General features: G+C 36.4%; 1 protein-coding gene across 4 annotated transcripts in view; it reads left to right on the forward strand.

Moving 5' to 3' along the window:
* NOL4 (nucleolar protein 4) overlaps positions 1-12124 on the forward strand; it is a 383228-nt gene extending 371104 nt beyond the window's left edge. For all 4 annotated transcript variants that reach the window (XM_033178023.1, XM_033178024.1, XM_033178025.1 and 1 more), the window contains one exon: positions 10182-12124. In XM_033178023.1, coding sequence (XP_033033914.1) covers positions 10182-10375 — 194 coding nt within the window. In that variant the 3' untranslated portion in view covers positions 10376-12124. The remainder of the gene's footprint in view (positions 1-10181) is intronic.
* Positions 12125-12544: the final 420 nt, after the last annotated feature.

A 12544-nucleotide genomic window follows, 5' to 3' on the forward strand; every position in this document is an offset into this window, starting at 1 on the left:
TTTTGATAGCAGTGACCCAGATAAAATACAATCTTGCAGAAGTATTGAAAGAATTTTTGTATGAGGGTGTATAACATTACAACTGTCCCTCTGTGTCAGTGGGCTTCATATCTCCAGATTGAACCAACTGCAGATGAAAAATATTGGAAAAAAATCAAAAGTAACAATACAACATAAAAATAATACAAATGAAAACATACAGTGTTACAAATATTTATATAGCATTTGCATTATATTCAGTATTATAAGTAATCGAGAGATGACTTTAAACATACCAGAGGATGCACATAGGTTATATCTAAATACTGTGTCGTTTAATATAAAGGATTTGAGTATCCTGGATTTTGGTATCCTGGACCCAAGTCCCCAAGGATACTGAGGAACCACTGTAATTGACTTTAATACAAAAGCTTGGGGGAATTAAATATTTATTAACTAATAATGAGAGTAACTGTTCATCAGAAGGTAACAATTGTCTAGGTACTATTGATATGGTTTGGCTCTGTTTCCCCACCCAAATCTCTTCTCAAATTGTAATCCCCATAATCACTATATGTCGAGGGAGGGACATGTTGGGAGGTGATTCAATCATGGGAATGGTTTCCTTCATGCTGTTCTCATGAAGGTGAGTGAGTTCTCATGAGATCTGATGGTTTTATTAGTGTTTCACAGTTCCTCCTTCATGCACTCTCTCTCACCTGCCACCATATAAGATGTGTTAACTTCCGCTTCTGCCATGATTGTAAGTTTCCTGAGGTCTCCCCAGGCATGCAGAATTGTGAGTCAGTTAAACCTCTTTCCTTTATAAATTACCCAGTTTCAGGTATTTCTTTATAGCATGTGAGAATAGACTAATATAGAAAATTGGCCTGTAATCCCAGCACTTTGGGAGGCCGAGACGGGCGGATCACGAGGTCAGGAGATCGAGACCATCCTGGCTAACACAGTGAAACCCCGTCTCTACTAAAAATACAAAAACTAGCCGGGCGAGGTGGCGGGTGCCTGTAGTCCCAGCTACTCGGGAGGCTGAGGCAGGAGAATGGCGTGAACCCGGGAGGCGGAGCTTGCAGTGAACTGAGATCCGGCCACAGCACTCCAGCCTGGGTGACAGAGCGAGACTCTGTCTCAAAAAAAAAAAAAAAAAAAAGAAAACTGGTACCACAGACAGTGCGGAACTGCTATATAGATAACCTGAAAATGTGGAAGCAACATTGGAACTGGGTAAGGGGCAGAGGTTGGAACAGTTTGGAGGGCTCAGAGGAAAACAGGAAGATGTGGGAGAGTTTGGAAATTCCTAGAGACTTGTTGAGTGGTTTCGACCAAAGTGCTGATAATAATGTGGACAATGAAGTCCAGGTTGAGGTGGTCTCAGGTGGAGATGAGGAACTTCTTGGGAACTGGAGCAAAGGTCACTCTTGCTATGCTGGTGACAATTTGTCACTGCCCTAGATCTGTGGAACTTTGACTTGAGAGAGATGATCTGAAATTAGAACTTATGTTTCAAAGAGAAACAGAACATAAAGGTTAGAACATTTTGCAGCCTCACAATGAGATAGAAAAGAAAAAACCCATTTCTGGGGAAAAATTCAAGCCACCTATAGAAATTTGCATAAGTGATGAGGCGCAGAATGTCAATACCAATACAATGGGGAAAATGTCTCCCGGGCATGTCAGAGATCTTGGCAGCAGTTGCTCCCATCACAGGCCTGAAGGCGTAGGAGGAATAAATGGTTTCCTGGGCCAAGCCCAGGACCCTGCTGGTGTGTGCAGCCTCAGGACTTGCTGCCCTGCATCCCAGCCACTCCAGCTCCAGCTGTGACTAAAAGGGGCTAAGGTAAAAGTTCAGCCATTGCTTCAGAGGATGCAATCCCCAAGCCTTTGTGACTTCCACATGTTGATGTACCTGCTGGTGTACAGAAGTCAAGAATTGAGGCTTGGGAACCTCTGTCTAGATTTCGGAGGCTGTATGGAAACACCTGGATGGTCAGGCAAAAGTCTGCTACAGATATGGAGCCCTCATGGAGAACCTCTGCTAGGGCTGTGTGGAAGGGAAATGTGGGATTGAAGTCCCCACACGGAGTCCCCACTGGGGCACTGCCTAGAAGAGGGCCACCATCCTCCAGACCCCAGAATGGTAGATCCACTGACAACTTGCACCATGTACCTGAAAAAGCCTCAGTCACTCAATGCCAGCCCATGAGGGAGCTGCCCAAGGCCGTGAGAGACCATCTGTGCATCAGCATGCCCCGGATGTGAGACATGAGTCAAAGGAGATCATTTCAGAGCTTTAAGATTTAATGACTGCCCCACTGGGTTTCAGACTTGTATGGGACCTGTAGCCTCTTTGTTTTGGCCAGTTTCTCCCATTTGGAATGAAAGCATTTATCCAATGCCTGTGTCCCCACTGTATCTTGGAAGTAACTATTATGTTGGTGCAAAAGTAATTAAAAGTAATGGCAAAAACCACAATCACTAACTTGCACAAACTCCTAGACAGAAGGGCATTGCCTTGACTCAGATGAGACTTAGCACTTGGACTTTTGGGTTAATGCTGGAATGAGTTAGGTTTTAGGGAGACTGTCAGGGAGGCATGATTGGTTTTGAAATGTCAAAAGGATGTGAGATTTGGGAGGACGCAGGGTCAGAATATGATTTGGCTCTGTGTCCCCACCCAAATCTCCTCTCAAATTGTAATTCCCATTATCCCCATGTGTTTTGGGAGGGACCTGGTGGGAGGCAATTGGATCATGGGGTTTGTTTCCCCTATAAGTGTTTGACAGTTCCACCTTCACATATGCTGTCTCACCTGCCACCTTGTAAGATATGCCTGCTTTCCTTCTGCCATGATTATAAGTTTCCTGAGGCCTCCCCAGCCATGCATAACTGTGAGTCAGTTAAACCTCTTTCCTTTTTAAAATTACCTAGTCTTGGGTATTTATTTTCTATTTATGTATTTATTTATTTTGAGATGGATATTCACTCTGTCCCCCAAGCTGGAGTGTAGTGGCATGATCTCAGCCCACTGCAACCTCTGCCTCCAGGGTTCAAGCCATTCTCCTGCCTCAGCCTCCAAAGTAGCTGGGATTACAGGTGCCCACCACCATACCAGGCTAATTTTTGTATTTTTAGTAGAGACTGGGTTTCACCATGTTGGCCAGGCTGATCTTGTACTCCTGACTGCAAGTGATCCACCCACCTTGGCCTCCCAAAGTGCTAGGATTACAGGCATAAGCCACCATGCCCGGCCTCACATATTTATAACAGTGTAAGAATGGACTAATACAACCATGTACCCCAATAACAAAGCCTCAAAATTAAATGAAAAAGTAACAAAATAGCAAGGGGAAACTGAAAGTCATAATGATAGCCATGGAGTTTTAACACAAGTCTCTCAGAAAAACAAAAAGCAAACAAAAAAAAGATACAAAAGAAAAACATTTGGATTTGAAACAAATAATTAAAATTTAATCTAATAGCTATATCTAGAATCTGACCCCCAGATATCTAACAATACATATTCTTTCACATATGTTGACCACCTAAACAAATGGAAAAAACCAAAAAATCATTAACATACAGATAGCATTGTGTTGACAAATATTTATAATTATCAAAGATGAAAATGCTACATAACTGGATTTATGGAATATAACTAATTTAGCATTTTGGCATACATATTAGAAAAAATAGAAAATTAATGAACTAATGATTTAACCTGAGAAGTTAAAACAGAGAAAACCCATAGACAATAGAATAAGTGAAAAATTGGTTAAATACAAATCAAAGAAGCAATAGGGAAGACTAACAAAGGCAAAAGCAGCATTCTTGAAAGGGCTTTTTAAAAAATATGACAAGATGAATAAAGACAGATGAAACATAATAGAAATTTTAAAAAACAAAGATTAAAATGTATTAAATTAGTATTTTTATGCCATTATACTTGAAAGTTTAGAGATATTAGACCATGTTTTACAAAAGCATAATTGGCCAATATTAACCCAAAAATGGATATTCCAAATGAACCTGTAACCATTATATAAATTGAATCAGTATTATAAAAATCTGCCCATTAAAAATTTTCAGAATCTGATGGTTTTACAAATTTTTACCAAGGCTTCAAAAGCTAGATAATCTTCACTTTAGACAAACAATTCTAAAAGAAGGCAAAAGGGATAAAAGAAGAGAGAGTACTCCAGCTCATTTTATGATACTACTATAATTCTATCATCAAAAAGAGTATTAGGCAAATTATAGTGTAATCACACTTGTGAATATAAATGAAACTCATTAGCATGTTGAATCTAACAATGTATATTTAGTGTGATATTTTAGATATCTTTAGCCCACTGATAAATATTCAGTCATCTGGAGAAGGAAATTACCACTTATGGAATATCTACTATAACCAGGCATTGTGCTGGATGGATACTTTATCTCTATTAGCTAACTTAGCTAAGATCCTGAGGTTTCATAGTTGATTTTTTTTTACTCTTTGGCAAAAGTACTACAATATCATCATGAATACCTTGATTAAACATCTGATCACAAAAATAAGAAATGAAATGGTGTACAACCAAAGTTTTCAAGTGGTGAATTTGTTAGCCAACCAGGGAAAATCACTTCATGTACTGATAGCAAGTTTATTAAATCACATTTTACTGCAACAGCTAAAGAACTGTATCCAGAAAAATAAGCCTTCTCAAGACCATTAGCATTATGGCAAGAATAGTGCTTGAAAGTTTGAGGAAATTGAAATATTGGTAATATAAATAGTCAGTTAACAAACAAGGTAACTGTGGTTGCAAGTAGTTTTCCTTGCCTCTTGATTTGAGATGGTACTAATCCTACCCTGTTGTTGCTTACTGGAGGAGTCAGTGATAAGCTTGAAGTGACAAAATTAGCCTCTATGAATAGTAAGTGTGGAACATCTATAGGTGAAAATATTTTCAAAGTTTCAAAAAAAGTAATTCAATACAATCCGAAGTGGAACTTCCTAAGAGGTGTGAAGCACCAAGAGGGTTACTTGGACTTACAAAGTTTGCTGAAACATAAAGCATATGGTTATTCCTTGAAAGAGCCATTAGCAGTTGCATTGTGGAAAACACGTCAGTATTTTATTCATGGTTAAAACAGTAGTATGATCTTTAAACTTCATTTGTTCTCATCAGTTAATCCTGTTCATTACTGTGAAATTTTGTCAGAATAGAATCTGAATATACTGAGTTGTCCTACCACACAGCAGTTTGATGGCTTCCTGGTAAAATTTTATTACAAATTTTTTCTCAGATCAGGGCTAAGGTTAAATTTTTTCTAAATAAGAACTGCCCTCAAACAGTATCAGTAAACACTCAATGGTTTTGGAAATTACTTTTTGCTGCAGAATTGGCAATGTTTCTTGTTGAATTCAGTCTGAAATTACAAGATAAAACAGTACTTATATGCAAAGCTTATGCTGTGGTAAAGTCATTTTGATGATGGCTAATACTGTTTGAATCACAGGAATAGCAAATTGCTTATAAACTTCTTGTCCTATCAGAAGTTAAAACAAGAAGTAAAATCTCCATTCCCATGCAAATTTGCAGTGAATATATTTTCTGAGCACATACCACAGACTCAGTAATATTTTAGTACATTGATGCAAACGCAAAGTAAATTATCATATTTCAAATTCCTTTTCACTGTTCAGTTGAGGAGCTTCCAGTTTAAACTTTAATTGGAAGTAATTAATCTGCAATGTATTGACCTAATAAAAGGTAACTATCAGGAGAAGGATCTAATAGAATTCTATAATGACTTTTAAGTGATGAATATGCTCAATTAAAATAATATGGTTGTGACCTGATAAAAGTATTTGAAAATACATATCTGCATAAAAAGACATTTTCAAAGATGAAACACATAAAATATCACTACAAATCTTCATTAATAGATGAACATTTGCAATTGATTTTGATGAAAGGGAACACTAATGGTGAAGCTCAATTAAGAAAAAAGTGCCTTCCTAGAAAAAGAATTCTACTCTCCTCAGTAGTAAACCTTATTTAAAAAAAAAATACTCAATTGCTGTTATAGTTTGAATTTTGTCCATGAGAATGTTGTAAAAATCTGCTTTCTCTCTTTTTGTATAAGTACCTACACATTATTAATATCTGCAATTCTGCCTTTTGGCCTGAGATGACTAAAATATCTCCTACCTTGTTCTTTGTTTAAAAATTTCACCACCGCCTGTAGTAAAGAATGAATTTAAAATGTTCTTCACTTATTTAAAATTGTTACATTAATTGCCAGTTATCCAGACATTTCATAGTCTATTACTTGAGATTGGAGGTCCTAGCTGAAGAAGGGAATGTAGAAGAAGGTTGTATGAAGCTAGGAATGATTTTATATTCAACTCAGGACCTGTGGTAATATTTAGTGGTAAAACAAACATGATTATTTAGGAAATGGACAATAATTTATTTTTCTCTATCAGCAATGATTCATGTGGAAATCACTGTAATCAAGCAATTACATTTTTACAATTTTAGATGACTTTTATGGCAATAATAATATTTCCATGTATTAGAGGTTACTTTACTTGAGTAAGTCACATTTAACCATTGTGTTTTATGTCTAACTAGTTTTGTTTTAACCACAACTAGTGTTATTAAAAAGATCACTTGGCCAGGCGCAGTGGCTCAAGCCTGTAATCCCAGCATTTTGGGAGGCCGAGACGGGCGGATCACGAGGTCAGGAGATCGAGACCATCCTGGCTAACACGGTGACACCCCGTCTCTACTAAAAAATACAAAAAACCAGCCGGGCGAGGTGGCGGGTGCCTGTAGTCCCTACTACTCGGGAGGCTGAGGCAGGAGAATGGCGTGAACCCGGGAGGCGGAGCTTGCAGTGAGCTGAGATCTGGCCACTGCACTCCAGCCTGGGCAACAGAGCAAGACTCCGTCTCAAAAAAAAAACAAAAACAAAACAAAACAAAAAATCACTTATTTCCTGTTTCTTAAGTACTGGCTGTAGAAAAATCTGGCACTTCTCATTTATTGATTATACAATAATTGATTAGTCACTGATTATTATTGAGGCTTCCTTTGTGCCAGGCACCAACACAGCTCCATAGAATGACATGGTAAATGAGACACAAAGGGTGCCTGCATTTATGGGCCTTGCATTCTTACCTTCCGTCTAATTTTTGATAAATATCAATGTATGCCATAGTCTTTCAAAGAGAATTTACACTGCTAAAAACAAAACTTTGTCCTAAGGGGCCCTACTACCTAAGGATAAATGACACTAAAAGATGATCGCAAAAACAAGTCTATTTAAAACAACAACCGAAAATGCACCATAAATAGGGGAGAAATGTTCAGCTCATAACTTAATTTGAAAAATAAAATGAAAAAGAAAATGAAGAAGTAAAATGAAAATACACATTTTCTTTTAACTGAAATTTATTTGTAACTTAAATATCCCTCAAACCTCAAAAAAATGAATCAAGAATTGGTTTTGATATGTGGAGCTTAATTTTTCAAACAGCATTGTATGTTAGCATGAACTACCTTTTATCTCTTATTTATCTTTTCAGAATGATCATAAAGCAGGTTTGCATCACTTTGGTAAAAATGTGGGCACTTATATAAATGTGGACCTAGCAAGTTGCCTTGGTGTTTGCCTTTAACCTTGGATATCAAAATATTTCTCTTGAAGTATCTTTTGTGTCATTATCCTTGGTCATTTTCTTGTTAACTGGTCCAGCTTTTCCAGAACCATGCTTCTCAGTAGCCTTTTGTGAGATTTTAGCAGGTCTCCAAGAATACTTTCCTAGACTTCACTAAATTTAGCATCTTTATAAAATTCGAATTTTTACTTGTAATTGATATGCATTCTAATCAGATCATATTGTTGGGGTTAATTAAGCCAAACCAGTCAAGTATGGGATTCACTCAATGAGGCAGAAATGAATGGTAGTGACAAATCAGTGAGGGCTATTTGGTCACTAGTGAAATATCTTGTTTGTTTGCAAATATTTTTATTTTAGCTTGATTCCTCACCCAACCCCATAGTAGTGAAGATACGAATAACAAACACTCAGCTAAAGGACTCCTTATAGTTTTGGTTTATGCACTCTATCCTGATCCTGCAGATCTGAAAGAAGCCAGGATAATGATGTCAACTGTCTTCCAGACAAAGAATAATAATAATAACTTGGAGGTGTGAATAGCCTCTAAATGGCAGAGCTTTCTCTAGACTATGCCTGTGCTAACAAAGGTCTGAAGGAAAGTGAAAGCTGGGTCTTGGTTTGGAAGCTTAGAACATTGAGCCAGCGGTAGAGTGTAATTCACAAACTGCCGAGTAGAATAAAATCAATCTCCCTCACTTCAGAAAGAATTGGAGCCCTTGCCTCAACTGTTTCTCATTTCTAGTTAAGGATGTCAATCAACTGGGATTGACAGCAAAAACCGTCAAAATGTTACACCTTGTAATGAAATAATGATAGTCAGCCAACCAGATACTAGATAACTACACAGCTGAGAGGAAAACCCTTTCAATATCTGTTATAAAGATCTATCCTGGTACTGGGCCTCTTAAATATAAAGAAAAACAAAACTTAAAGTAGGTTCATCTGGAGACCACTACTCCTGTTATAATGCCTTTTTAATCCACTCAGAACTTTCCAAATAAACTCAATGATGTTAATGATTTGCCTCAATACAGGTTCAGTAACTTCTGTTTGCAAATGTGACATCGCACATCTCTCTTCCAGCTTGTCATGCCAGTCTCATGATTTTGTAAATAGCAGAACAAATGGAAGCTAAGTCCTGCTAGAAAAATCAAAACTTTGAAAGGCCACTACAGAAGTGGAAATACATTTCTCTCAGATGTCAGAGTTCTTGTGTGCTAGTCTCATCTCTGCTCTAATTAAATTCCAAGTGAAGCTCTTTCCCTCTCATGGGACATCTCATCTCCTTTGTGGAGGTGGAGGGTGGAGGGGGTTGGGTCTTGACCTGTCTCCATCATGCTTCAAGAAGAACCAAAAGGATAAAATAACATCTCTTGTTTTAGTTCACGAAATGAATACCATTATCTGAAAATTTACACATGGTTAGGAAAAATCTGTTAAAACATTTTCAAGTTATAGAATCATTACAGTTTTGGAGCACATGTTTAGTTATGTGCTTAGTACTGTTTTATTCAAGGATTTAAATTTAATACTGCAATTTTAGTAATTACAGTAAATACTTAATGTCAGCTAAGAACTATAAAAGTGAACATTTAATAATTGAAAGAAGTATCTTCTCAACACAAATGACTGAATGAAAGATTTTAAATACCTTTATAAATAATTTTTAAGTAAAACATTTACAAAATGTTGTCAAAAAGCATACCCACCAGATGGCTTAAATATGTAGGAAGAAAAGGTTTCGGCACATGAATGTGTTTTGTGCAAATAACTACAGAGACGGCATTAAAAACACTTAAGTCAGTATTCCAAACATCTAGGTTCTCTGGGGTATTGTTTGCAGTAATCACTTACTTATTGCACTTCTAAAACAAATTCCAATGTAATATGTCAACACTTTTAATACTAATCAGCATGGTAAACATCTGCCTGAAATGAATAATAATAATAATATACCTAAGTCAACTCCTTATTGTGCCACTTAAATGTTGTCAAACTCTAAACATATTCCTGAAGTCATTTAGTCCTTAGTTTCCTTTTTTCTAAGTTGACTAGTTTGTACTCTAAAGTCATTACCATCACAGTTTTTTAAAAATTGCAAATTGATGGGGTCTAAGCTATCTGTTAATGAATGTAACAAATGAAAAATGTTTGTAATTCCCATCATTTTATGCTACTATGAGAAGCTTCTACAACACATGGAAGACAGATTTAAAATTGAATTTTTCAAAACACACATGTTCCAAGAAAGTTTTCACCATCTCTCCGCAGCAAGAGGTGATTTCCAGAGGCTGATTCGGGCATCTGAGAGAAGTCCAAAGAAAAGCCACTCAGTTACCATTACATTGCTCATTAATCTTTCTGAGAGTAGATGTATTTGATTAAAGAGATCAGTAGCGTCTAGTGGAAGAATTCATGAATTCTTCAACTATAATTTATTGAATGCTCACATCCAAGATGCAAGAACAAATAATATTTATGTCTAATTTTGTGATGATTTTCTTTCTAGGACCCACTGATCTCAGCATGAAGAGGCAATTGGCGACTAGCTCAGGATCCTCCAGCAGCTCAAACTCCAGACCCCAGCTGAGTCCCACTGAAATCAATGCCGTGCGACAGCTTGTTGCAGGATATCGAGAGTCAGCTGCATTTTTATTGCGATCTGCAGATGAACTGGAAAATCTCATTTTACAACAGAACTGAGACAGACGACCACCGTATTCACTGAGGTCTAAATTTGCAGTTTCCACTAATGACATTTTGATTCCCCAACAGAGATACTTCTGGTCTTACCGCAGTCTTTTAAGAGAAATACTTCCATTATGCCACATTGTCCTTGATCCATAAGTGATGTGTTAAGGTGCTTCAAAGGAACTCTGACCTCTGAAGTACTTGAGATACTTTAATATGTCCAGCCTATTGCTTTTTGTTTTAGTGTGTCAGCATAAATATCAGGGGCATAAAAGGCTATCTATTCTTAATTCAAGGATAAAACAGAAGAAGCTTGTGGTATAAAACAGTAGTTCAAGATTCAGCTGAAATATTAGTGGAATTTGCTACTGACTCATTGGACTGAAAGCTGAAGTACCTGGCAAAAAAAAAAAAAAAAAAAAAAAAGCCAAATTTCTTGTTGCTACAGGATATAACAACAATGAAAAGGATCTTGTATTTTAAAAAAAAATATGTAATTTTTATAAAAAGAAAACTTGTTTTTCATTCAAACTTGTCATTTTTACTTTGGTAACTTTTTCATAGGTCCTAAAAGAAAACTGTTTTGAGAAACTACTGTAAGTACCTTTTCCACATCCCTTGCCTTCTCCTCTTTCCAAATTCTTTCTACAAAAATAACACTTGATGCTGGAAAAACCCTTGCCTACGTTCTTTCAATCATCACATCAGGAACTACTTCCAAGAAAAGCCTGCATTTCTGCACTCATGCTGATCTCAAAAACCCCACTCAACACTGCAACTTTATCATAGCAGTTTTCATCCCAGAATTTTTTTAATATTAAGACAAGACATATCATTGAAAAAAAATCACACCTTGGTTTCTTAGAGCTGCTCGTTCCTGATTGCCGCTGCTGTCTCCAGGCATCCCTCTAGCAGCAACTGGATGTAGATGACTGAATGTTAAGAGGTTGCAAGTGACAATCTGAAAATTTGCACTCTTGTGTGTAGTTTTCTTTTCATTTCCCTCAGAAATAGTTTCCAAAAAGATCATTACATCTCCTGATATGATTTGTATAATTTTCAGTTCTAGCTAAAAATAATGTAAAGAACACTCAGCGGATGCAGCTGCAACTTACAATGAACTGTGCCCTCCTATCCCCCATATTTTATTCTTGTTTCTTATTTTATAGTGTGGGATACACATGAGTGGTGTTTTCTTTGTGCACTGAGGCAAGCCTATTTTTAAAATATTTAGGGAGAAGTACTTTCGTTCATGCTTCTCGTACAACTTTTTTCTGTCGTTTGGCTTTGGTTGGATTACAGATTCTTTGTGCATTCCTGAATTTGCCTTATTTCATGTAAAATTTATGTCATTCAGTTTTTGACCATGAGTTTGAAGCATCAGTGGTATTTCTTATCTACTTGTTACATATAGTTTTTCAAGTAATGACTGTGATTGTGACCGAGTAATGTGCACTTTTTCTTGTAACTGTGGACATTGCTATGCTTTTTTCTTCTAGTGTTTCTAGAATTACTGTTCCTTACAGTTATGTAAACAAAAAACAAAACAAAAGAAACAAAAAAAAAACTTTTGTGATACTGTTGGTGAATATAATGTGAAAATCTTATTGAAATATGAGTATTTTGGGAATACATAGCTGCACAAACATCTTTTAAGATGTGGATTTAGAGTTTGCTTATTTAAATGAAAATTCAAAAATTGAGGGCTGGTATAATTTTCTCTGTTTTGTTTGGTTTAATAAACAGATTTCTGTGTTAAAACAATGATTGTCAAACCTTATAAACTTTCTGAGGGATATAATGCTCAATTTTTAGCCATTTACTTTTAAAATCTAAAAGGCTATTTTCTACCTACATCTAGCACAAAATTGGCACTTCAAATTTATTTCTCAAGAATATCCTAAGATCCCCCAGGGTCTCAACATTCATTCTAGTAAATAATTTTTTCCAAGAATGGGTAAGGAAATTAGGAAGCCAAGACTGCTTCGTCTGATTATTCAAATATGATTAGAGAATATGTTTGTATACTTTATTACTTTTTTTTTTTCAGGAGTAACCTGTTTTTTAGTTCTTCCTGATTTAACATCTTGGATGAAACACGTGCTTGTTTTAAGTGCATGTTTTATACTTTTCCTTTTGCTGTAATAGTATTTAAAGGCTTGGACAAGGTTTCTCTTTTGC

This window comes from Trachypithecus francoisi, unplaced genomic scaffold (assembly GCF_009764315.1).
Source record: "Trachypithecus francoisi isolate TF-2019V2 unplaced genomic scaffold, Tfra_2.0 Lachesis_group19, whole genome shotgun sequence".
Taxonomy (NCBI): domain Eukaryota; kingdom Metazoa; phylum Chordata; class Mammalia; order Primates; family Cercopithecidae; genus Trachypithecus; species Trachypithecus francoisi.